Consider the following 26,487-nt stretch of genomic DNA (forward strand, 5'->3'; position numbering starts at 1 on the left):
TGCTATTCCCTGCTTGGGGATGCGCAGTAACTAACTAGAGATGATGTCCTGACAGACAATCTCAAGATGGTTTTCCCTGCCTGGGGATGCGCTGCGACTAACTAGAGATGATGTCCTGACAGACAATCTCAAGATGGTTTTCCCTGCTTGGGGATGCGCTGCGACTAAATAGAGATGATGTCTTGACAGACAATCTATGTGCCCAACGTATCCTCGTCAATTATTTGTATTCCGTTTGTATTGACATGTCTCCAAAATACAAGCAGGTTCACATGGAAAAATCTAACCTTTCTCCAAATCACTAGAGGGCAAAATCGTATCCATGGGGGATAATATCGGGTTTGAACCCCCCCCCCCCCAAAAAAAAAATGTCCTTATTTAAAAAATAACAACTTCCCACACAAAGATTATTTGTTGCGTTTCGTAGTTTTTTGTACCCCCCCCCCCCCTTCCCCCAACAAAAATTTGGGATATGGCCTTTTTAGAAAAAGAGAGGAAGACAGATAAATGGACAGACTGGAGGACACTTGATTATATGTAATAGGTTAGCCGACATAGCATTGCACTGGACTTTTTTCTTTTTTAGAAGTTCAGCCTTTTCGGTCAATTGTTCCACTTTTCCTGCAACTCGTACGAGAATATTTGTAAATTCTTAAGACGAAATTGAGTAGAATACTTTATTATACTATAATAAACAGAGAGAGAGAATTATTCCAAAAAATAAATGTACTATATTTTTAATACAACTTTATAACCCAGGTACACTAAATCACACATGTTTCTAGTGTATACACAGCATTCCCTAAACAGCACGTAAGTTAGTCATATAATAATCTACACTTAGAAAAAAGATACAAAAATTAAATTAAACAAATGCGAAAAAAAGTATTAAGGGACAGAACGAAACAAAAACTGTTAATGCTTGTTAAACATCGATTCTCGAAATTTTCACCGTTTAAAAAATTTGTTTTCGAACAGAAAATTGTTTTCGAAAATAAAGGACAGAGCGAAACAAAAACTGCTAATGAAAATTGTTTCCGAAAATTAAGGGACAGAGCGAAACAAAAACTGCCAATGCTTACTGTCAAACATCGATTCTCGAACTTTCCGCTGTTTAAACAAATTTGTTTTCGAACAAAAAATTCGGGAGTAAAAAGCCTCGGTTTCCGAACAGTATTTCGATTCTCGGGCGCAAGTGACGCTTGGTTTTGAGAAGCAAATATTCTAAAGCTGATCACTATGTTGTAAACATTCGTCCGTTGCTCTTTGCATTTTTTTTTATTACATTTAACATTAATTTTCTTCCCATCCGCCTTTAAAAATATCATTCATTTCTCGAACAATTCTGTTGTGGAACAACCTTTCACAGCGAATTGTGGTAGAGAGCTTAAGTGTCGGGGAGCTTAGTGTATTTATTTATTATGTATATTACTATATGTATTATATTACTTATATGCATATTACTTATATGTATCTACTAAGAGCTTAAGAGTATTTACTTATATCATTACTTGCTTATTATATATATGCTTTATTATACTCATAACAGTAAGGATAAAGGTTTTTTTTTATCATCCAATATTTGCCAACAGTTCAGTTAGGTTGAAAAACACAACGACAAAACCTTCGTAGTTGAAAATGGAGAGTAAAGAGTCAAAGAAGAAGGTAAGATATGATACATTTAAATTAATTATGTTTTAGTTACCATAATTAATTATTATAGATTCAATGGTTTACTGTTAATAATATTTTTCGCACTTTCACAAGCGATAAATACTGAATGTGCTCATTCATTTATCCAATAATAAATTATGGAATCCCGGGATCCTTCAGAATATTTTTTTTATAAAGCTAAAAAATGCAAAAAAAAAAATTTTTAATCCCTTCCGAAAAAGTTCCATTTTATAAGAATAAAGCTAAAATGCAAAAAAAAAAAAAAAAAACAACGAAAAAACCTATGTAGCCTGCCTAATATTTATATAGAGTTAGGTTGGGCGTTATTTAATATTCTTTAGACAATTTAATAATTAAAAACTAATTAAAGCTACCTGTCTATATTATAAATTTGACACCAATCCAAATATGTATTTTAATTTTCAGTAACAATTCAAAGTGTGAATTTTGTCGTCAAATCATCGCCTTTTATTAAAAACAAAAATAATTGCTTTTTAAGTACAACTTAGATATCTAGTAACGGTACTCGCATATATATATAAATAGTTCATTGTAGATAATTAGAAATGGTATAACTTTAGAAAAGAAAAGAAAAGCTAGACTGTTTTTGTTTAATTTAGTTTGATTTAAGAATTTGACAACTTTGAATAAGAAGATAAATTAGAATAAAATCAGCTTCATTTAATTTATAGATCTGTTATATATTACATAATGTAGCATATATGTTACGACTCTAATTTTTGTTACATATAAATACATTTTACATTCAATTTATTAATAGTATGAAGCTAAATTATGTATATTACATGTATATATTTATGTTTAATACTATTTAATTTATTAAAACTACAAAACTTTAGATAAGGAGAGGAAAGCTGAAAATTTCTAGTTATTCTAGTTTTCTTTTATTCTCTATTTATTCTAGTTATTTATTTTTTTCTAGTTATTATTTTTAGTTATTCTTTTTTATAAAAAAAAGCGCACTTCTAAGAATTATTCGCATAAAAAAAAACTTGAGTAAGGAAACGAAAACCAAAAAACGTTTAAAGTTCTTTTTCGTTTCTAATTTATAGATTCTTTTTAAAATACGAAACAATGGCAACTGGAAAGTACTCCTCTAATTTACCAATTTTCTTAAATAGAAAATTGATGGAACTAAAAAGTTAATAAAAATTGTTCATAAATTAATAAAAATTAATAGAACTAAAAAAAGGAAAGCTAGAACTGTTTCTAACTTAAATTATGAAGATATGACTGGTAGGGTATATAGAAACAACGGGATTTAGGGTGTAAAACTCAGAAAATTTACAAGAAATAAAACCCTGGGTATAATGTTACACACAAAATTCGCATGACAAAATTAAGAATTGAAATATGATTATAACACCCTTGCATGATATATAAAAAAAAAACACATTATGAATAGGATACCGTAAAAGCAAAGAACTAATCAAAACATAAAATTAATTAGTTTAAAATCTGAAAAGACAAAGATATAAAAATTAGAATGGACGGGGAGTAAGAAACTAAAGCCTTTACGTATAATAGTGCAGTTTACAAACAAAACAAAGATTCTATAAAAGAAAATATGGCGGTCCGCCAGTTTTTAGCCTGCACAAAATGCACTCCTGGTTGTAAAGAGTTCATTCTCTTCTGCACCCTCTAAAACCCTGTGTGGTTTCCCACAAGGTAATGCAGTGATTATATAACTAGCAAGAGATCCTATTGGACCAGGGGTAGCAATTCACAAAAATGTTGAGGCACTTGTTTTAAAACCAAAAAGGTATCTTTCAAAATCCAGGTATGCCCCCCTTCCCCCACCAAATAAATATTTTTCAAAATTTAGGGTGTGTATTTTATATTTCAAGATATAAAAACCGCATTTTTCATAATTGTTCTTCAGTTTTTCCTTGAGAAGGCCACTCCTTACAAGCTGTAAAAACCTTGAATTTTTCTGGGATAGGGGTGCCCAAAGGTTCCTCTGTGAATACAAGCTTAGACTATATTACCTGCTTTTAAACGTCTATATTTATTTTACAGGGCTCCATAGTCAAAATGTATCTTCACTGCAGAAGAGTTTATTTGATTTTTTTTTACTATATTCTATGATCACGGTTCCCAGAGAGGGATCTCAGGGAGGGGAGCTGCGCAGCAACCCTCCCCTGTGTGTCCGTATAGAACCAACTCAGCTGTAACTGATCGATCTTTTTGTAGTGTCCAATCTCTTTCGAAATGAATTGGTTATAATATATAAAACTCCACACAAAACTGTTCTTGGATACAGGCGGTATACTACTGAGATGGGTCCTTAGTAGTTGTACAATATGTTGAATGAATATAGAATATTGACTTTTGAATATTGACTAAACTCTTATCCTAGTCACACACCCTGGTGCAAATGAAAGGGAACACTAGAGCTCTCTCTCATTGGATCGCCCATTGGCATTCTAGTCAACTTTCCTTGTTAATAGTTTCCAATGTACGAATAATGTCAATTCCCATTGTTATATCCCTAGGATATCCTGTTATATCCTTCTATGTAAAAATTTGGGGATACAAAAATGGAATCTATCCTGACATGAAAAACTCTTTTAATGGCATGAAAAGTCCTATGACATGAAAAGAAGATGACGGAAGAGGACTTTTCAACCAAAACATCTTTTATAGAATCTTTGTCATAACTAATATTAAAACTTTTAAATGTAGTAATTTTTTCACAAGTTGCGTCACATCTATCTACCTGGGAAAAAATACGCCGTTTCTTTACTAAAATACTTCGATACTTATAAACTCAATATTCCAGTCTTTCATGTACATTTGATATGCGAACCAACTTGTAGTCGCTAGTGTGAACAAACCATGAATCAGTCCAATCTAAATTTTTTATAGTGACGAATTTAGAGTTAATTGATCCACAGGTGTGACTATATTCTGGTTCACGCATAAAATAGAGGAAAATAATTACATCAATGGTACAGTACCTGAGCTTCTTAAGCAATGTAAGGGAGGGATTGCCGAAGGACGTCCAAATTGCCGAAGGATAGGATATCCCTAAGGAAAGTATTGCCGAAAGATAACCTAACTGTCTAACGAAAATCTCAAAATTTCCAAAGGAAATAATATCTTTTCCAGAGGAAAGGATAAAATTGTCAAAGAACAATTTAAAATTGCCAAAGGAAAGGATATCAAAGTTGCCGATGGAAAGAACAAACTACCGAAATGAAAGGATGGCCGAAAACTCTCCTAATTGTCGAAGGAAAGGACTCTCAATATCAACAACCTTTTTGTAATTCTAAACAGTTATCTTAAGGCTATTCAGGACATTACCATTGATATAAACTTAACAAATTAAGGATAGATAATTCAACTTATGCAAAATATGAATAAAACTGAAAATACACAAGATTCAGAATACAAAAATATGTAGTATTGACAAAATACAAATAAATAAATAAAACGACTAAATAAAACCACTGGGATTAAAAAAAAGGACTAATGAGAATACTTCATTTAGGATACTATTTAAACATTTTCTTTCAGTGGCATCTCTACAGCAATAAAAGAAGGATACAAAAATAAAATGCAGAGTGACGTCAAATCCATGACGTTTCGCATAAAAGGGCTCAAGTCCACTTTTCCTATTTTTCCAAGAGAGCAAATTGAAAATGAAAACGCACAATGAAAGAATCTTTCTCACAAATCAGAATTTAAGAAACTTGAAACTTTCAAGATGGATTCCTATTTAACTTTTCTTTGGAATTCGCTGAAAATATCAGAAGTGCTTAATTGTTCATTAATTAGAAGATAAATAACTTTGCCCTTTTAGAATACTTCATAACTCGTTTAGAATTAAAGAGAAGCTCATTTTGAATAGACCAATCAATGGATCTCTTCGAGCAATTTCAAACCAAACACTTAACTAATTTTCGGGAAAAAAAATGGACTTGGGCCCTTTTTGCAAAAAGCCACGGAAATTAACTAGTGGAAATATAACAGATAATATGCAAAAAACTCTTTCTAAAAGGAACTTAGCAAGGACCACTATACTAGCATAAACACTAAGTAAGAGGGCTTTTAATTTGCCCCTCCCCCCACAAAACATATATATATCTTTTATTTCCCCTATAGTTTGCCTATAATGGATTTATTTCAAAGTAGCCCCTCCCAAAATGAATTTCTATATATTTGCCTTTCACTTACTGTAGTCAGTGCAATGATTACACACTAACAAAGCTTAAGGCTTTATGTTAAGTTCTGCTTCTTTGTTTTCGGATCCATTTCTTGCTAGGTCCGATTTTCACACGTATGATACCCCACAAAGGGATGTTCTTCATGCTCCTCATAATACCCGAGCAAAATATTTTCTTATTTATAAGAGGCTTAAAGCTTGGAATAATTTACAAATACACAATTTAAATTATATAAACAATTTAGAAATAAACAACAACTCTATTAATTTGGCCCATTTTAAGAAAAACAAATATTCATTTTATTCAAATCATGAGTTTTGTTGGGTTTCTTGGAGACTTATTAGTTGTTCTTTTTATGATAAAAAGAGCTCCTCTTTAAGGAGCCATTTCTCGTTCTCTCTTTTTTTTATTATGCTAATTAAGTGCCCAATGTCCCAGGGCAAGCGCTCCTTGCCCCATGGACAATCTCTGCTTTTCACGTGGTTTATTAATTAAGTTATGTTTGATTTAAACAAAGGATTCCACAACAATAACGGCAACTTAGAATTTTAAGTTATATAAGTTTATGTACGGTTATGCAAAAAAATTAACATAGCAGTAACGAAATCGAATTTCTGTGTAAGCAATTGATAAATTTCGAAAGTAAATTTATAAAATTTTCCTATTTTCAAGCTTCATCAGGGCTTAAACCTCCAATTCCCTTTTTTTAATTTTTTAATAGTTTACTTATGATTGTGATCATATTTAACGATGAATATGATGCTTTTGTGGATTTTTACATCAGCCTAGTGTGAAAGGACTTGTTTAAGTCTGGACGGTTATACTTAGCGCAACGTAACCACTTTGCATTGAAAATTATGTATGTAGTGTGAAAGCCGCTTAACTGTTTGTTGGTAATTTTATTACAGATTGAGGATTTATTTTCTTTTTCTCTTATGGAACAAGTTAGGGATAAAAAATTAAGAAAATAAACTTGCTTAACGAAATAAAAAGACTGAAAAGCGGCAAACCTTTAGTGAGACAGGGAACCTTGCATGACAAAAAAAAAAAAAAAAAAAAAAAAAAAAAAAAAAAAAAAAAAAAAAAAAAAAAAAAAAAAAACTCTAATAAATACAGTAATGATTATTTTTTCTTTTTTGCAAGGTTCATTACCTTATTAAAAGTTTTGCCCGTTCTATAATTATTTCATTTCCGTAGAAAACAATTTCTTTTCCTAACAAAAGCCCTAATATTTTGACTCACTTTTATCAAAAAAAGTCAACAAAGTTTTGGTAACACCCTACCCGACACATGCAAAAAGATGACAAGTGAAATAATAAATCTTAAACACAAAAACTTCAAAAATATAGACAAATGCACAAATGAAATCAAAGAACTACAAAAAAAAGAGAAAAATATTGGGAGCAACGAAGAGTAAGAAATAAAGCTCATACAATTAAACAGGCCCCCAACCATTTTTCCACGTCCACAGCCCATTGAGACATAAGTCACGCGACCTTTTTATTATTTTTAATCTAATTTTACTTAAGACAAGTTTATGAGACATGACTATATTAGTACTATAGTACTATATTAGTACTATATCAAATACTATATTAGGTAACTGAATAGAAATCAAGCTAACCACATAAATATTTTCTTGAATCTCCCGGGCGCATGTACGTTGGTTTGGTCGGTATGCGTTGGTTGCTAAATAAGGACAAATTAAAATAAAAACAGAGAGGAGGTGCCTATTCTACTCAAACTCTTGAAAATGATTAATTGTTGAGTTAAAAACTTTAGAGAATTATTCAATTCCATAAGTGTGAATAAAAAATACAGAAAAAAAATGAATACTAGAGAATTAAAACTAAACAAAATGCTAAGTGTTAAGAATCGATGAGGATTAGCCTACTCCCCCATATTTCGCCCAGATGTAAAAGTATATCAAAGTATATTCAAAAAGTAAATTCAAAACCAGAAGCCTTCCACCCTGAATATGACCTTTCCTCCTCGTAGTTTCACTGGATCTTCTATGAAGCTTCATCTAAAACTCTGATAAAATTCACAATAGAATAAAAAAAGAACTCGGAATACAAAGCATAAATTTAAGAAAAATGATAAGTAAGTTTTCCCACATAAAGAGTAGAAATCACAAGAGATCCCCAAGAAAAAGGGAAAAATCTTTAGGATTCCCGCTTAAGCCGCTTAGGACGAGAAACAGCAGAAGTGCCATCTGCAAATACCTCTCCAAATTTATGTTTCTTTCCCACTTGGGACTGCGCAGTCAAGAGAAGAGAAATGGCGTGCGTGTTCATTTTATCAGCCAACAGCAAATCCCTGAGGTCACTCATTTTCTGACTTCTGAATTCAACAGAATTATCTTCATTTTTAACTCCTTCATCCCCATCTAGACAAAAAAGAAATATAAAATTAGAAATAGCGGTAATTGTTTTCTTTCATGCTCATATTCATCACACTCATACTCATATCATACTCATGTTTTTACGGGTTGGCAATTCATTCCAGATGAGTCAATGTCAGCATTTGCTGACAATGTCACAATGTCACATTTGCACCAAACTGTGCTGTGTGTATTAAAATCACCTGTTATGATCAGTCCTTCATTAGCAGGAATTTCTTTTGACAACTCATTAATAGTGCATACAATTTCAATGTTGTTGCCATTTGCATTGTATACATTTATAATGTTGATAGTTGATCCATCTTGTTGAAGTACCCTGCAGCCATTCCAGAGGCGCCATTTGGGGGGTGGGGTCAGGGGTGGGCAAATGCCCACCCCAGATTTTTCCAGGGGGCCCAAGTTTCCACCACAAAGGGCCCTTTGCTTGCCGTAATAATCCATTATGTCCAACATAATCCATTCTGTCCAATTGATTTGAAATTACTGCACGCCTATTAACCAAAGAGCGTAATTACTTGACGACCCTTGGGGTAATTACGCTAGTTGCTATTAATCATTGTAAACTTTGAAAGTAGGTAAGATACATAATAAAATTCTCGAGTTCTGTCAAATACCCGTTTCCTAGATGATTACGCGACACGAAGTGAATCGGGGGGGGGGGGCAAGATGGAGTTCATGCCCACCCCAAGATTTGGTCCAAATGGCGCCTCTGAGCCATTCTCTAGTTTTCAAAATACCTTTAATATAAATAGGACGTATATCAAACAGTCTTTATTTAAATTTTAAACCATAGAGTAAGGGCAGCTTATAAGAAGCTTCGTAATTGTGATAATTTTAGAAACAGATCAGACATTTACTACTACACTGATTTTTATTATAATCATTTTTTATATAATAGCATAACAAAAGCAGAGCTTGCGAGGATGTGCTAAAATAAAAAAAGAAAGAGTCTGGAGTATGAGATCATTTACTGAAACCAAAATGAAAAATAAACAACGAAACACTACATTATAAAACCCTAAAACAACACACAAAAAAAATGGTTAATGTCAGCATTCACCGGTGAATGTCCGAAATTCTTCTTTCTCTGCTTGGATTCAATTAGCTTTGGGAACCAGCTTTTTCAGTCTTATGCAAGCTTTGAAAGTAAAAGTTATAGTTAGGTTTGGTTAAAAATCTCAAAAATGTGTTAAAAATCGAACCTAACCCAACTTAACATAACATGTCACCATCGAAACTTGCATAAAACTGAAAAAGGTAACTGGCAACGCTGACTAAATCCAAGGAGAAAAAAAAAGGTATTTCAGATATTCACTGATGAATGTCGATATTCACCAATTTCGGACATTCACGGTAACATATATACTATAACATAATGTCTTTTGAATTACTGATGTCAATTTGGACCAAATATCTTTTTTCAATGAAACAAGGAAATAAGGATGCTGCATTAAGAAAGGAAAACACTAGGTGAGCTACATAAAAAAAAACACAGAAAGTCCTATGGACGTTTCTCTAGAGTTAAAGGACAATTTGAAAAAAAAAAAAAAAAAAAAAAAAAAACGCTTGGTCGGGTTTATAACTCGTTTTTCGCTCCCCATATATTTTTCTAGTGCCATTATAGAAGTTTTTACCTCTTCATAACGTCAACAAATTCGATCTATCTTTTTCAAATTTTGTAACTCTGGGTTCACACACATGTTCACCCAGGAGCAAAAATCGCCTATCGTCACAATTTAGTTGCTAGTTTGCGCAATTTTAGTTGCTCTGTTGAGCAGCTTTGCAGAGTTGAAAAAATTCAACTTCAATCGGGCGACGAAGCATTTTTTATAGCAGTTTTCTGCACGCAACAGCAACATAATGGAAGATACTGATAATATTATTAAGAAGCTGATAATGGCTGTTCAGTTTAATTCTGTTAATATATGAAAAACATCAATGCTGCTGCTAAAACATGGGATCATTCTTCTCGCGTGCTTTAGTTTCAAATTTTGGCGGATGAAAATTGACAGATGCGAAAATCTTGTGTGAACAACAAGGCAACGAAAACTGCCATTTGTCGTGATTTCCTATCGCACTGTGATTTCCTTCATCATTTCCTATTGACTATTGAAAACTGCCATTTGTCGTGATTTCCTATCGCACCGCGATTTCCTTCGTCATTTCCTATTGACTATTGAAAACTGCCATTTGTCGTGATTTCCCATCGCACCGTGATTTCCTTCGTCATTTCCTATTGACTATTGAAAACTGCCATTTACCGTGATCTCCTATCGCACCGTGATTTCCTTCGTCATTTCCTATTGACTATTGAAAACTGCCATTTACCGTGATCTCCTATTGCACCGTGATTTCCTTCGTCATTTCCTATTGACTATTGAAAACTGCCATTTGCCGTGATATCCTATCGCACCGTGATTTCCTTCGTCATTTCCTATTGACTATTGAAAACTTCCATTTGCCGTGATTTCCCATCGCACCGTGATTTCCTTCGTCATTTCCTATTGACTATTGAAAACTGTCATTTGTCGTGATTTCCTATCGCACCGTGATTTCCTTCGTCATTTCCTATTGACTATTAAAAACTGCCATTTGCCGTGATTTCCTATCGCACCGTGATTTCCTTCGTCATTTCCTATTGACTATTGGAAACTGCCATTTGCCGTGATTTCCTATCGCACCGTGATTTCCTTCGTCATTTCCTATTGACTATTGAAAACTGCCATTTGCCGTGATTTCCTATTGCATCGTGATTTCCTTCGTCATTTCCTATTGACTATTGAAAACTTCCATTTGCCGTGATTTCCTATCGCATCGTGATTTCCTTCGTCATTTCCTATTGACGAAAATTTGCTATCGCAGCAACTTCTGGTGTGTGAAGAAAGTATTTTCTATATAAAAATATAAAAAATGTTAAGTAGTTTTCGAGATATGTGATAAGATGGATGTTTCTGATTCAGTCGTAGATTTTCCGTTGGGGTGCATTAATCGTTTGTGAGTCATTGTTAGTGTGTTTTTAGTGTTTGTGATTATAAGTGTTTTTATTATGTATATTTTTTTTCCATACTCCTCTAATTGCATTTTGTATGTATAGAGGATTCAAATAAATTATTATTATTAGGAAATATATAATTTTAAATAGAAGATTAAACAAGAGCTAAGAGCTCATATAGCACTTGTGACGAGGCATGAAGAGCTAAGAGCCAAGAGCTCATAAGGTATGAGCTCTAACAAAATTCTAAGAATCAATAGATGGACTTAAAAGGAAAATCAGAGGCTTAATGCCAGTCAGGATTTAATATAAGAGCTCTTAGTCACGATATCCTTCTAAATATCAAAATTCATTAAGATCCTATCACCCACTCGTAAGTTATAAATACCTAATTTTTTCTATTTTTTCCTATCCTTTTAGCCCCCCCCCCCAGATGGTCGAATCTGGGAAAACGACTTTATCAAGTCAATTTGTGCAGGTCCATGACACGCCTACCAATTTTCATCGTCCTAGCACGTCCAGAAGCACCAAACTCGCCAAATCACTGAACGCCTCCCCCAACTCCCCCAAAGAGAGCGAATCCAATACGGTTACGACAATCACGTCTCAAGGACATTTGCTTATTCTATCCACCAAGCTTCATCGCGATTCCTCCGCTCCAAGTGTTTTCCAAGATTTCCCCTCCAACTCCCCCCAATGTCAAAATATTTGATCGGGATTTCAAATAAGAGCTCTGAGACATGAATTCCTTCTAAATATCAAATTTCATTAAGATCCGATCACCTATTCGTAAGATAAAATGCCCCAATTTTCACGTTTTCCAAGAATTCCGATTTCCCCCTCCAACTCCCCCCAATGTCACAGGATCTGGTCGGAATTCAAAATTAAAGCTTTAAAGCACAAGATCCTTCTATATATCAAATTTCATTAAGATTTGGTCACCCTTTCATAAGTTACAAATACCTCATTTTTCCAAATTATCCCCCCCCACAACTCCACCAAAGAGAGCAGATCCGGTCCTGTTATGTCAGTCACGTATCTTAGACATGTTTTTATTCTTCCCATCCTGTTTTATCCTGATCTCACCGCTTTAAGTATTTTCTAAGATTTCCGGTCCCCCAACTGCCCCCCCCCCCACCCAATTACGCTTGATCCGGTTGAGATTTAAAATAAGAGATCTGAGTTACGAGGTCCTTCTAAATATCAAATTTCATTGAGATCCGATCACCCGTTCGTAAGTTAAATATACCTCATTTTTTTTCTAATTTTTCAGAATTACCCCCCCCCCCCCCCCCCGACAGAGCGGATCGGTTCCAATTATGTAAATAACGTATCTAAGACTTATGCTAATTTTTCCCACCAAGTTTCATCCCAATCCCTCCAATCTAAGCGTTTTCCATGATTTTTGCCCCCCCCCCCCCCAAAAAAAAATCCCCTCAATGTCACCAGATCCGGTCGGGATTTAAAATAAGAGATTTGAGACACGATATCCTTCTAAATATCAAATTTCACTGAGATCCAATCACCCGTTCGTAAGTTAAAAACACCTCAGTTTTTCTAATTTTTAAGAGTTACCCCCCCCCCCCCAACTACCCCAAAGAGAGCGGATCCGTTCCGGTTATGTCAATAATATACCTAGGACTTGTGCTTATTTTTCTCACCAAGTTTCATCCCGATCCCTCCACTCTAAGTGTTTTCCAAGATTTTAGGTTTCCCCCTCCCAACTCCCCCCCAAGGTCGCCAGATCCGGTCGGGATTTAAAATAAGAGCTCTGAGATACGATATCCTTCCAAACATCAAATTTCATTAAGATCTGATCAACCGTTCGTAAGTTAAAAATAATTTTTTTCCGAATTAACGGGCCCCCACTCCCCCCACCAATTTAATCTGGTCCGGTCCCTGATACGCCTGCCAAATTTCATCGTCCTAGCTTACCTAGAAGTGCCTAAAGTAACAAAACCGGGACCGACAGACAGACAGACCGACAGAATTTGCGATTGCTATATGTCACTTGGTTAATACCAAGTGCCATAAAAACTGAGGAAGTTTTTTTTAGCGGTAAATATAACCTAGATAGTGGTAAATATTTGCAATACTATTATACTATCTACTATTAATTAATAATTCCTCCTCGGCCATTTTTGGTGTACAGGGCATCCATAGATGTTTCAAGGAAATTTATTTAACTGATTTGTCTCATTACAGGAAATTACAGGAGCCTTTGTGATTGCATCTAGGGAGCCTAAGACTCCCTGTCTCGTGTTGCTTGGGGACTACCGTCATTACCGACGTCAATTACCGGAAGGGAGATTTGCAATCTCCCTTCCCAGCATTTCATCCCAAGATTTCATAATTGTTATCGTTTTCTTCTTAAATTTCTAATACTTTTCATACGAGTCGATGAGTATCAATTGACGAGAGAACCTAGTAGGGCAACAACTGACCCAAATATCTTCCATGCATTCGATTTTTGTTGAAGTTGACTTCAATCAATCAATTCAATAAAAACACTTCAATCAATCGTTCAATCAATTACAGTGGCTTCAATTCAAAAAAAAAATTCAGGGATGGGGGCAAAATGTATTTTTTCAAAATCTAGAGGGGGGAAGGGAGGTTAAAGTTGTCATTTTTTCATTTTTTTTTAATGAAAAACGATACCACAAAAGGTGTTTTTGAATGAAGATTCCCCCAAAAAGGTATATTTCAAAATCTAGGGAGAGGGGAAAAAACAGGGGAGCCCCGAATGGACACCAGTGCACTCTTAAGTTGCTTTGCTTTTTTTTTTTTTAATTTGTTAAATTGTCTTTGCAATACAGCTTACTTTTTCTTTTTCTTGAAACTTTTTCTTTTTCACTTTTCAGCTATTCACCTTTTTTCTATTCATATCTTTTCTATTCATTTCTATTCATATTTTTTTCTATTTTCTAATTTTTTTTTTCTATTTAATTCTATTTTTTTCTATTTAATTCTATTTTTTTTCTATTTAATTCTATTTTTTTTCTATTTAATTCTATTTGTTTCTATTTTCTAATTCATATTTTTTTTTCTATTCATTTTTTCTATTCATCTATTAGATTCATCTATTATATTATATTCATCTATTCATCTATTATATTATATTTTTCTATTTTTTCTATTCATCTTTCAGCTATTCACTTTCAGCTTTTTCACTTTTCAGCGTACAGAACAGTGGAAATGAAATCTAATTGTTTTAATCTAAAAAGAACTAGGAAAAATCGGGAGTAAATTTTAGATGAAAAAGACCTACGTATAAAGATATACAGTTTTTGGTAATAAAGAGCAGCCAATTCAAAAACAAAACAAACGTGGGTAAAAATCAGCAAAACAAAGCTAAAGCATGTGAAACCGAACAGCTCAAGAAAGCTTGGCTTTCCCTTGAAGGTGTAGACAGTTTCTAAGGCATCAAACAAATGGTTAACATTTGTATTTTTACTGACGGAAAGTGTAGCCAAACTCAAGCTAATTTGTTTTACTTATTTATTTGTATGATTCAACAAGACAACACTGAGAGAAATATCGCACTGCTCTGTTAGCTTCATAATTTGAAATCAACCCAAAGAAATTCTTAGAAAAACACAATTTTCATGAATGAACAGACCTAAGATGGGTCCAGGAGGAAAAAAAAAAAACACTTTTTTTTTATGTCCTTGCTACTGCAAATTAAAAAAGTATAAATTATTATGTATCCATTTACGATTTTTCTGTAATCGTTCCTTATGTCTTTAACCCTTTAAGAGTAGCTAAAATTCTCACTTCATCTCTTTAAGTTATGCTAAAGAAAAAAAAACGAAAAAATATAATTAATAAATATGTAAATGAAAATATAAAAATCTGCAATCATTTTTATGTATAAAGGAAAAAGAATAGAAAATTATGCAAAGGGATACTAAACCATATCCCTCTTTCCAAGTTTAATTATATTCAATACCCCACATTTTATTTAACCAAGTATTTACTCTAAAAAAAACAAGCCTAAATGTTTGCAGCCAATAAATCTTTTGTTATTGTTTCGGCCACACTGCCATCATACAACTACAATGCCACTATATTATTGGTATCCACTGTTATTGGGTAACAGTGGCAGGTGAGAAAATCAACAGCCAAGAGCATCTGCTCTATGCTCACACTGATGAACTAGTGTCAGCAACCGAGGCTTTTGGGATGGTAGTTAATACAGCCAAAACCTAGGTTATGCAGGAGTTTAGAGACCCTCCTACAATGCTGGGTCTAGACACCCAGCTGACAATAAAAGGGGAGCCAGCAGAAAGTATAAACTCCTTCGTTTATTTAGATAGCTTTCTAATTTTTGACAACAACTGCTCGAAAGCAATCAGGCGAAGATTTTGCCTGAGTAGCGCCAGCTTCAAAAGCCTCTTCCCAATTTGCAAATCAAGACTGTCATCTTCTCTAAAGGCGCGACTCTTCAGCTCCCTCATAATTCTCATCGTCTTAAACTCAAGCGAAAGTTTTCAGTAAAGGCTGATGGGCGAAGAATCTCTACTTTTGAAACTAAATGCCTTAGGCACGTTGCGGAGAGTTCTTCCCTTGACCGAGTCTCAAATGAAGATCTCCGAAAACTAATACGTTGGCCATCCTCCCCCAACCATCATGGACCGGATCAAAAACCAACAACTCCCCTGGTTTGACCACATTCAGCGACTGCGCTTGTAGTTGAGAGTTGCATATTTGTTTATATTGAAAATTAGATTTGTTATTATTCAAATAATATTTCTTCAGAAATTCACAATTAATCAGAATTCAGAAAATCTGAAAAGATTTTCAGGTTATCTGCAGGATAGCTAAATAATCGCTTCAACGCCTTTTAAAATTAGTCAAAAAAAAAAAAAAAAAGGTCAAAAAAAATTAGTTTAGATATTCGGAGTATTTGAACCTAACGAAATTGCAACTCAACTAATTGAAAATTATAATAGTAAGAAAGTGAATTTTATGGTACTCTCTGCTACTGTATAGTGTATAATTGAGAAGTTTGAACTTGTTTTTAATGAATACATGCCTTGTTATTAATTGTCACTTATTTAAGTGCAGTTTCTATTTACTTGTTTTCTATTCATTGTGTGCAGTATTTAATGTAAAAAGGCTTTTGCAATAAATAAATATACAGAAGTAAATAACGTAAAAAAATAGCAAAATATTCCTGATATTTCGCAAGACATTGAACAAAGACATTAAAAATGATCTTAATTTTTCGATTGCAGCAGCAACTATTGTCTTCAAAAGACAGAAAATCACGCTTTCTTCAACCTAACAATAACTTATTTTCTACATATAAAAATTTAAGTAAAAAACTTTGTTGTTAACCAGCAAAGCTTTCGTGATACTTCGATTGCAAAATCGACCATTGTCTTCGACAGACTAAAAACTAGATTTTCTTCACAACAATAAAATATAAAAAAAAATCAATGTGCAAAATTCAAAATTCAAGCTATAGCATAGAAGAATAAAAATAAATGCTAGAAAAAAACTTAAATGAGATAGACACGAGGGAGATTTTTAATAGCATTTTAAAATTGATTTCACAGTTATATTATTTGGTAAGTAGAAGAGAAAACAAGACTTCCCCATTATTTATCACCAGTTTTTATTTGTTTGTCTATTCCCATTATATATCCAATATATACCATATACCCATCATATATCCAATACAAAAGGATATAACGCATTTTGGTAAAAAGAGAGAAAGTTCCAAGTATTTCGAGAACTGATTAAGGTATGAGGATAACGGAATGAACAAAATGAAAGAGCGTACTATGATTAAGAGGACACATGACTCGATTAATAAAATGGTAGACAAAGATATTAAAACGGTTGGCGAATGACAAAAATTATATAACGCATTTTGGAAAAAAAAAATAGGAAGTTCCAAGCATCTTCAGAACTGATTAAGGTATGGGGATAACGGTGTGAACAAAATGAAAGAGCGTACTATGATCAAGAGTAAAGGTTGACAAAAATGACACACAACTCGATTAATAAAATGGTAGACAAAAATATCAAAACGGTTGACGAATGACAAAAAGGATATAACGCATTTTGGAAAAAAGGGCGAAAGTTCCAAGTATTTCGAGAACTGATAAAGGTATGGGGATAACGGAGTGGAAAAAATTAAAGAGCGTACTAAGATTAAGAGTAAAAATTGACAAAAATGTCACATGACTCACAGATAAAATGGTAGACAAAAATGTCAAAACGGTTGGAAAGTGACAAAAAGGACATAACACATTTTGGGAAGGTATGGGGATAACGGAGTGAACAAAATGAAAGAGCGTACTAAAATTAAGAGTAAAGTTTGACACAAAAATCACATGAATCGATTATTAAAATTGTAGAAAAAAAAATATAATAACACATTTTGGAAAAAGGGAGAAAGTTTCAAGTATTTCGAGAATGGAATAAGGTATGGGGATAACGGAATGGACAAAATGAAAGAGCATACTAAGATTAAGAGTAAAGATTGACAAAAATGTCACATGGTTTCCAAAGAAATACCCTTTGTATCCCGTCAGTCTAAGTTCCGATCCTAATTCACTTTTTAGTTTTGATGCATTATAATATGCAATGTAAAGAACTGTTTCACTGTATAAAGCAGACACACCCAAAAGAGCCCTTTCATTCAAGGGCGGTAGTTTTCCGCCCTTGGCGCTAAGTTTTGACCTTTTTTTTTATCAGTACTTCAAGAACGAATATTGTAACACAACAAACATATGATGAAAAACTAATTGAATAAAAACAGATTAACTTTCACATAGAATCAACTTATTCTACTTAGGAATTTAGACAATCAAACAGACGATATATCAGGACGATATATATCAAATAGACGATCTTCAGGGTAAAGATGAGGCTAATTAATGGGACACTATGTTTTCACTGTAATCAGAAATAATTTCGTGTTTTTGGGGTGTATTACTTGGGTAGTAAACAGGGGGCGGTGGGGATGAGCTCTGAGTCTGTAGTCAAATTTTGTAATTGAACGAAGAGGAAAATGATGGTGAACTATTGTTAATTGGGTTTTTGGTTTTTTGTTGTTTTTCACACAGTTTCCCAATTTAATTAGTTAATTCATTTAGTACTAAATTGGTTATCAGAAAGATCAAGATCTCTTTTAGAACTTTCTGGTAATCAATCTGGTGGAATAAGTCATTAGTCCTAATTTGGTTATTAAGTCCTAAATTTATTAATTTGTGAAGTCCTAAATTGGTTCTAAATGAATTCCTAAATTTATTAAGTCCTCAAATTAGTTAATTCATTAAGTTCTAAATTGGTGATCAGAAAGACCAAGATCTATTTTAGCAATTTCTGGTAACCAATCTGGTGGAATAGGTCACATTAGGTCACATTTAAGATGAAAAGATTTGGGATGGAGGAGGACTGTGCGCAGCTATGTTGGCCTCAGGTGGCTTAGTGTTGCAATAAGTCTTTCTTAAGTTCTTAACATTAAGTTCTTAACATTACCTGAGCTTCTTAAGCAATGTAATGGAAAGATTGTCGAAGGACGTCCAAATTGTTGAAGGAAAAATGTCAAAACTGTCGAAGGATAGGATATCCTATCCTAAGGAAAGTACTGCAGAAGGATACCCTAACTATCTAACGAAAATCCCAAAATTGCCGAAGGAAAATGCCAAAATTATCCTATGAAAGGACATACAATTAAAATGAACTGGTCCTAAATGAATTCCTAAATTTATTAAGTCCTCAAATTAGTTAATTCATTAAGTTCTAAATTGGTGATCAGAAAGACCAAGATCTATTTTAGCAATTTCTGGTAACCAATCTGGTGGAATAGGTCACATTTAAGATAAGAGGGGGTAAAAACAAATATCTGAAGAGATTTGGGGTGGAGGAGGAATGTCCGCAGCTATGTTGGCCTCAGGGGGCTTAGTGTTGCAATAAGTCTTTCTTAAGTTCTTAACTTAGTTAAAAACTTAACTTTTCAGTCTACTATTTTATTCGATATTTGCCCCCCTCCCCCTCTAATGTATCGCAAATATTTAAAGAGAGCTTACCACTTTTAGTAGAGATTTTTATCTGCTTTCGAACTTCAGGATCATACTTCACAAGAATATTAACCAATGGTTTTGCCCAGCCAATGTGGAGAACAGGGGTGGAGCCTTCCTCCTCCCACATGCAAAGTCCATCATAGAAACGCAGGATTGAAGCAAAGCTATTGGGGTCTTTCAGTAGTGTTTGAGCAGATATTCCAGAGCTCTCTACTTTGATAACATGCGGTATTAACTCATTGGATATTTCTAGGAACTCTTTATAAATTTCCTCATCATCACGAGAATAGTTATACCTAAAAGGAAATAGCAGTGAGAAACTATTTGTCAATTAAACAGACATAAAACCCTGATAATTGACCCTGATTAAATGACGTATCTAGAATTTTCGTTGGGGGGGGTTTACAAAGAAAAACTTTACGAAATGCCTAAAAAGATCTGTTTATATATATTTTTGTTACTCTTTTACGAGCTTTGATAACATGCGGTATTAACTCATTGGATATTTCTAGGAACTCTTTATAAATTTCCTCATCATCACGAGAATAGTTATACCTAAAAGGAAATAGCAGTGAGAAACTATTTGTCAATTAAACAGACATAAAACCCTGATAATTGACCCTGATTAAATGACGTATCTAGAATTTTCGTTGGGGGGGGGGGTTTACAAAGAAAAACTTTACGAAATGCCTAAAAAGATCTGTTTTTATATATTTTTGTTACTCTTTTACGAGCCAGAAAAAAAATTTGAGGGAGGGAGGGGGGGTAAACCACCTAACCCCCTCCCGCTGGATATGGCCTTGTCCTCATTAGATATTTCAGAATCAAATTACAGAATTATGAAGGCATTTATGAGTATCAAATTATGAATCAATTACGAATAAATTATGAATGCATTTAAAAATGACCTTTGACTATATTCATCTGAATTTCCGACATTAGAAACCAGGTTTCGAATTGAGATGCTTGACTTTCTAGTAAGACAAAAACCAACTATTAAATAAGATGATTATAAAATTAAATAGTTTTTTATAAAATTTTGATATCCTTAGGTGAAATCGGGGTCTCTAAAAACTGTCATAAGAATTTGAGATGCTAGGAATTACACCCTAGCTGTCAAGACACCAACGCAGGGGGTCCTCTAAGATTTTATGGAAGTGCTGAGACACCGACATGGGGTCTTGCAAAATTTTGAGATATCTCTTATACTGACAACAAGTGTCCACCAAGACTTGGTGAGAAATGCTGGGACACTGGCCCACGAAGTGGGCCTGGAGGCCCAGGCCTTCCTCAAAATTCGCATTTTTTCCCAAATTATATTGACCTGATTAAAGGACGTATCTATAATTTTTGTTGGGGGGCAGTTTACATAGAAAAACTTTACGAAATGCCTAAAAAAATCTGTTTATATATATTTTTGTTACTCTTTTACGAGCCAGAAAAAGATTTTGAGGGAGGGAGGGGGGTAAACCACCTAACCCCCTCCCGCTGGATATGGCCTTGTCCTCATTAGATATTTCAGAATCAAATTACAGAATTATGAAGGCATTTATGAGTATCAAATTATGAATCAATTATGAATAAATTATGAATGCATTTAAAAATGACCTTTGACTATATTCATCTGAATTCCCGACATTAGAAACCAGGTTTCAAATTAAGATGCTTGACTTTCTAGTAAGACAAAAACCAACTATTAAATAAGATGATTATAAAATTAAATAGTTTTTTATAAAATTTTGATATCCTTAGGTGAAATCGGGGTCTCTAAAAACTGTCATAAGAATTTGAGATGCTAGGAATTACACCCTAGCTGTCAAGACACCAACGCAGGGGGTCCTCTAAGATTTTATGGAAGTGCTGAGACACCGACATGGGGTCTTGCAAAATTTTGAGATATCTCTTATACTGACAACAAGTGTCCACCAAGACTTGGTGAGAAATGCTGAGACACTGGCACAGGGAGTGAGCCTCGAGGCCCAGGCCTTCCTTAAAATCTGCATTTTTTCCCCAAATTATATTGACCTGATTAAAGGACGTATCTATAATTTTTGTTGGGGGGCGGTTTACATAGAAAAACTTTACGAAATGCCTAAAAAGATCTGTTTATATATATTTTTGTTACTCTTTTACGAGCCAGAAAAAGATTTTGAGGGAGGGAGGGGGGTAAACCACCTAACCCCCTCCCGCTGGATATGGCCTTGTCCTCATTAGATATTTCAGAATCAAATTACAGAATTATGAAGGCATTTATGAGTATCAAATTATGAATAAATTATGAATCAAATTATGAATGCATTTAAAAATGACCTTTGACTATATTCATCTGAATTCCCGACATTAGAAACCAGGTTTCAAATTAAGATGCTTGACTTTCTAGTAAGACAAAAACAACTTTTAAATAAGATGATAATAAAATTAAATTGTTTTTTATAAAATTTTGATATCCTTAGGTGAAATCGGGGTCTCTAAAAACTGTCATAAGAATTTGAGATGCTAGGAATTACACCCTAGCTGTCAAGACACCAACGCAGGGGGTCCTCTAAGATTTTATGGAAGTGCTGAGACACCGACATGGGGTCTTGCAAAATTTTGAGATATCTCTTATACTGACAACAAGTGTCCACCAAGACTTGGTGAGAAATGCTGGGACACTGGCCCACGAAGTGGGCCTGGAGGCCCAGGCCTTCCTCAAAATTCGCATTTTTTCCCAAATTATATTGACCTGATTAAAGGACGTATCTATAATTTTTGTTGGGGGGCGGTTTACATAGAAAAACTTTACGAAATGCCTAAAAAAATCTGTTTATATATATTTTTGTTACTCTTTTACGAGCCGGGCAAAAATTTTGAGGGGGGGCTTAAACTACGTAGCCCCCTCCCGCTGGATACGGCCTTGTCCTCATTAGATGTTTCAGAACCAAATTTCTTTCTTCTTGTAAATTTACTCCTCATCATAAGAATAGTTATACTCTAAAAAAAAGAAAAAAAGAGGAAGTTAAATCTAAGGAGCAAATGGAAATCCTACGTTTAAGAGAATAAACCTTCAACTATGGCCCGGATTTTGAAATCAACTCCATGTATCAGCACGTCAATACTTCTCACAAATCTTATCGAGGATTTTATGCCTCTTTCATAGCCATGTCTTAACCTCGATTATGCCAAACAGAAGAAATTAATGTTAGATCCAACTCGTTTATTTGCTCATTGATGGCTATTTAAATAAATCACTACAAGAGTTCAGTATTTATTCATTTTTGTATATCGGGTTCCAAAGTCGAAACACATTCCCTTAAAAAGGCATTGACTTATATGTACCATAATGGTTGTATTCAGATTTCTATTTGCTATCAAAAGTATTAGCAATCACATTGGAAAAATGTAAAAAAGGGTGAACCCTAAAAAGTTAGTAAAGTTACAACAGACTTAAATATACGATAATCCTTACATTCAGATTCGTATTTACTATCAAAAGTTTTTGAAATCACATTGGATGTACTCTAGTTATATTTTTGTCAAATTGTTTATCAGTTACAAAAAGAAGTTAGTAAAAAAAAGTTGAACCCAAAAAAGTTAGTAAAGGCAATAACAGGCTTAACTGTACCACAATGCTTGTATTAAGAACTGTATTTGTTATCAAAAGTATGTGAAATCAAATTGATGTGCTCTAATTATAGTTTTGTCAAATTGTTTGTCAGTTATAAAAAAAGTTAGTAAAAAAAAAGAAAAGAAAAGTTGAACCCAAAAAAGTGAGCAAAAGTTACAAAAGACTTAAATGTACCATAATGCTTGTATTCAGATTTGTATTTACTATCAACAGTATGTGAAATCCCATTGGATGTACTTTAATTATATTTTTATCAAATTGTTCGTCACTTGCAAAAAAAGTTAGTGAAAAAAAAAGTTGCATCCAACAAAGTTATTAAAAGTTACAACAGACGGCAAAATTGATTACCGACCATTTTCAAGAATCCATCTGACACTCAAGTCCTGATTATTTTAAATATAAAAATAATAATATTAATTATACGAGAACCAGTCTAACTCTATTGCAAATATTATATATAATGTGAGAAGTTGCAAAATGAAACATGGTATTCAGATATTTTTTAACTTATAAAAAACGTATGCACAATGCAAGACAGTGTAAATAAAGCAAGATAAATATAATGAAACAATAAAATATATTATAAATATAATGAAAATATATTTATATTTATAATTTTCATTATAAATATAATGAAATGATAAATATAATGAAACAATAAAAAACAAATTAATTTGATAAATTATAGAATTTTTTTTATTGGCAACACTGTATCAAAAAGGCTTTAGATCTGCAAAAACAGCAATACATTAAAATATCTTTGGATTGGATGTTTTTAGTAATTTCAACACGGATAGCAATTGTGGGCCATATGTGCCCTTACCTCCAATATTTTACGGTTGGAAAACACAAACAAATAATACAACGCAGTGCCAAAATAAGCAAAAACAATAACTGAAACTATAGATTCTAATTTGTCAATTAACTAAATAAACGAGAGTAAAAAAGATAATAATAAGAAGCTAAAATTTATAAATGATAATAACTAGTAAATTAACTAATACAAACTTTAGCCTTCTAAATAACGAGGTTAAAATCAAATTACGAGCCAAAATTAGAATGACGGCCACAGAGTACTATTAGTGTACTAGCCGATTACCATTATTACCCTTGGCTCACACTGATGGGTTTTTGCGCATCCGTTTTTTGCTGCAGGTTTATGCGCAAGAAACAGTTGCGTTGAAATAGCTCTACTGAGCCGTTGAAAATCGCACCCGATATTCTGGACTGAAAACTTTTCAGAACCATAAATTGCAAATAACTGAGAAACTAATCATGTTTATCAGAAGTTATCCATAAATATATAAAAATGAGACCATGTTCTTTTAATCCAAAATTTTGATCGTCAAGGCCAGGGAGGACATTTTCAGAGAAAGGAACAAAGAAGATAAAAATTACATTATTAATAAAGCACAGCTAGCCTAGGCTAATACCAGGCTAGCCCTTTGTATCTTTTCTTTACCTTCCAAAACTTGATTCAGCCTATTTCTCTGCCTATACTGTTATTTGCCTATACTCCGTTGATTTTTAAATTAAACTCGAATAGTCGTGGTCATCAAGTCATGGCTAATTGTAGAAAAAGCCAAGAGAGATAGTCCGATTGAGTGAGAGGCAATTCTGGCATTAACCCCCATCATTAGAAGTGTGAACCAAGGGCTACTTGGGAATCCTTACAATGGTTTCTTATATATTTTCGATATCAAGTCTCTATTTTTTTTGCGAATTTGGGTAAAATTCAGTTTCGGAGTCAACAAAATTTTCTTCACAAATCTAACAAATGAATTGTAAAGACTTCAATGAATTGTAACAAATGAATTGTCAAGAGAAATATCCAGCATTGCTCAACAATCTTCACAGTGGTGCATAATGGTAACATATCTCATAATAAATGAATTGTCAAGAGAAATATCCAGCATTGCTCAACAATCTTCATAGTGGTGCATAATGGTAACATATCTCATAACAAATGAATTGTCAAGAGAAATATCCAGCATTGCTCAACAATCTTCATAGTGGTGCATAATGGTAACATATCTCATAACAAATGAATTGTCAAGAGAAATATCCATCATTGCTCAACAATCTTCATAGTGGTGCATAATGGTAACATATCTCATAACAAATGAATTGTCAAGAGAAATATCCAGCATTGCTCAACAATCTTCATAGTGGTGCATAATGGTAACATATCTCATAACAAATGAATTGTCAAGAGAAATATCCATCATTGCTCAACAATCTTCATAGTGGTGCATAATGGTAACATATCTCATAACAAATGAATTGTCAAGAGAAATATCCATCATTGCTCAACAATCTTCATAGTGGTGCATAATGGTAACATATCTCATAACAAATGAATTGTCAAGAGAAATATCCAGCATTGCTCAACAATCTTCATAGTGGTGCATAATGGTAACATATCTCATAACAAATGAATTGTCAAGAGAAATATCCATCATTGCTCAACAATCTTCATAGTGGTGCATAATGGTAACATATCTCATAACAAATGAATTGTCAAGAGAAATATCCATCATTGCTCAACAATCTTCATAGTGGTGCATAATGGTAACATATCTCATAACAAATGAATTGTCAAGAGAAATATCCAGCATTGCTCAACAATCTTCATAGTGGTGCATAATGGTAACATATCTCTAATTTAGTCTTGATAATAGTAAATTTGTATCCATAATCATAATTTATTGAACCACGGGAATCAAAGGAGAAACCTTTACTAAGCATTGGGGTAGTAAGGAACAAACTCGCTTTAGAAAGTAGAAAAAAATTACATTATATTTAGAAAAAAACAATTAAAATCTAAACAGTGAAGTGAAATGTAACCCCCCTTTACTTAACTGCTCACAGGGTAGGATTTAATGTAACCCCCCTCCAAGAAGCTATTTATTTTCGGCGTCACATTTCTAATATTTTAGGACGGTTTGAAACCACTCGATTAACCTCGAAGAACAAGCTCGTTTTTTTTTTAAAATTAATTTCCAAACTTAACCCAGACAAAAATAATATTCTATTGTGGTTGACTTAGCCGCTTTGACGCTGTTCTTACGACCTCAATTAACCTTTAGAATATGAGCAAGCTGCTAGTTGAAAAATTCCCAAAGATATTGGAGAATCGGGATAAACCAACCAGATAGGCGCCTGGATTAACGAAAAGAGGTCAGACGAAAATCAATCCTTTGTTAATTATGGCTGTGTTACAGTAAATAACAAAATGAAGCCTCAATCTAATGTGTATTAAAATGAGCAATTAAACTGCTCTCTATGATATTCCTCTGGCAGCAGAAAAAAGAGGACACATCAGTGCCACCTATGCAAAAAAGTGATTTTCCTTGTTGTTCATGCCAGAGAATTTTAATTCTCCTGAAAAGGGTTTTCGGCCGAGGGAATTCCAAGGGGTACTTCTCGTTCCGATCTGATCCCATTTTTAGGAGGGTTTAAGCTGTTCCTCGAAATTAGTTTAAATTTATTTTTATGTTTTACTATATAAAGACTCATTTAGATAATAGTTACAATTTCTGAATAAGCCAGAAATGGCAATATTTCCTCGCTTGCAAGTC

At 33.5% G+C, this 26,487-nt stretch overlaps 1 protein-coding gene across 2 annotated transcripts in view; it reads right to left on the reverse strand.

Annotated features, from left to right (window-relative positions):
- Positions 1-663: 663 nt before the first annotated feature.
- LOC136039250 (menin-like) overlaps positions 664-26,487 on the reverse strand; it is a 55,946-nt gene continuing 30,122 nt past the window's right edge. The window contains exons 6-7 of one of the 2 annotated variants that reach the window (XM_065722805.1): positions 19,306-19,595; positions 664-8,253 (exon numbers count right to left, since the gene is read on the reverse strand). In XM_065722805.1, coding sequence (XP_065578877.1) covers positions 8,030-8,253; positions 19,306-19,595 — 514 coding nt within the window. In that variant the 3' untranslated portion in view covers positions 664-8,029. Of the gene's footprint in view, positions 8,254-9,226; positions 9,407-19,305; positions 19,596-26,487 lie in introns of those variants that run through there. The other variant, XM_065722806.1, reaches the window with a different exon arrangement.

This window comes from Artemia franciscana, chromosome 19 (genome assembly GCF_032884065.1).
Source record: "Artemia franciscana chromosome 19, ASM3288406v1, whole genome shotgun sequence".
Classification (NCBI taxonomy): Eukaryota; Metazoa; Arthropoda; class Branchiopoda; order Anostraca; family Artemiidae; genus Artemia; species Artemia franciscana.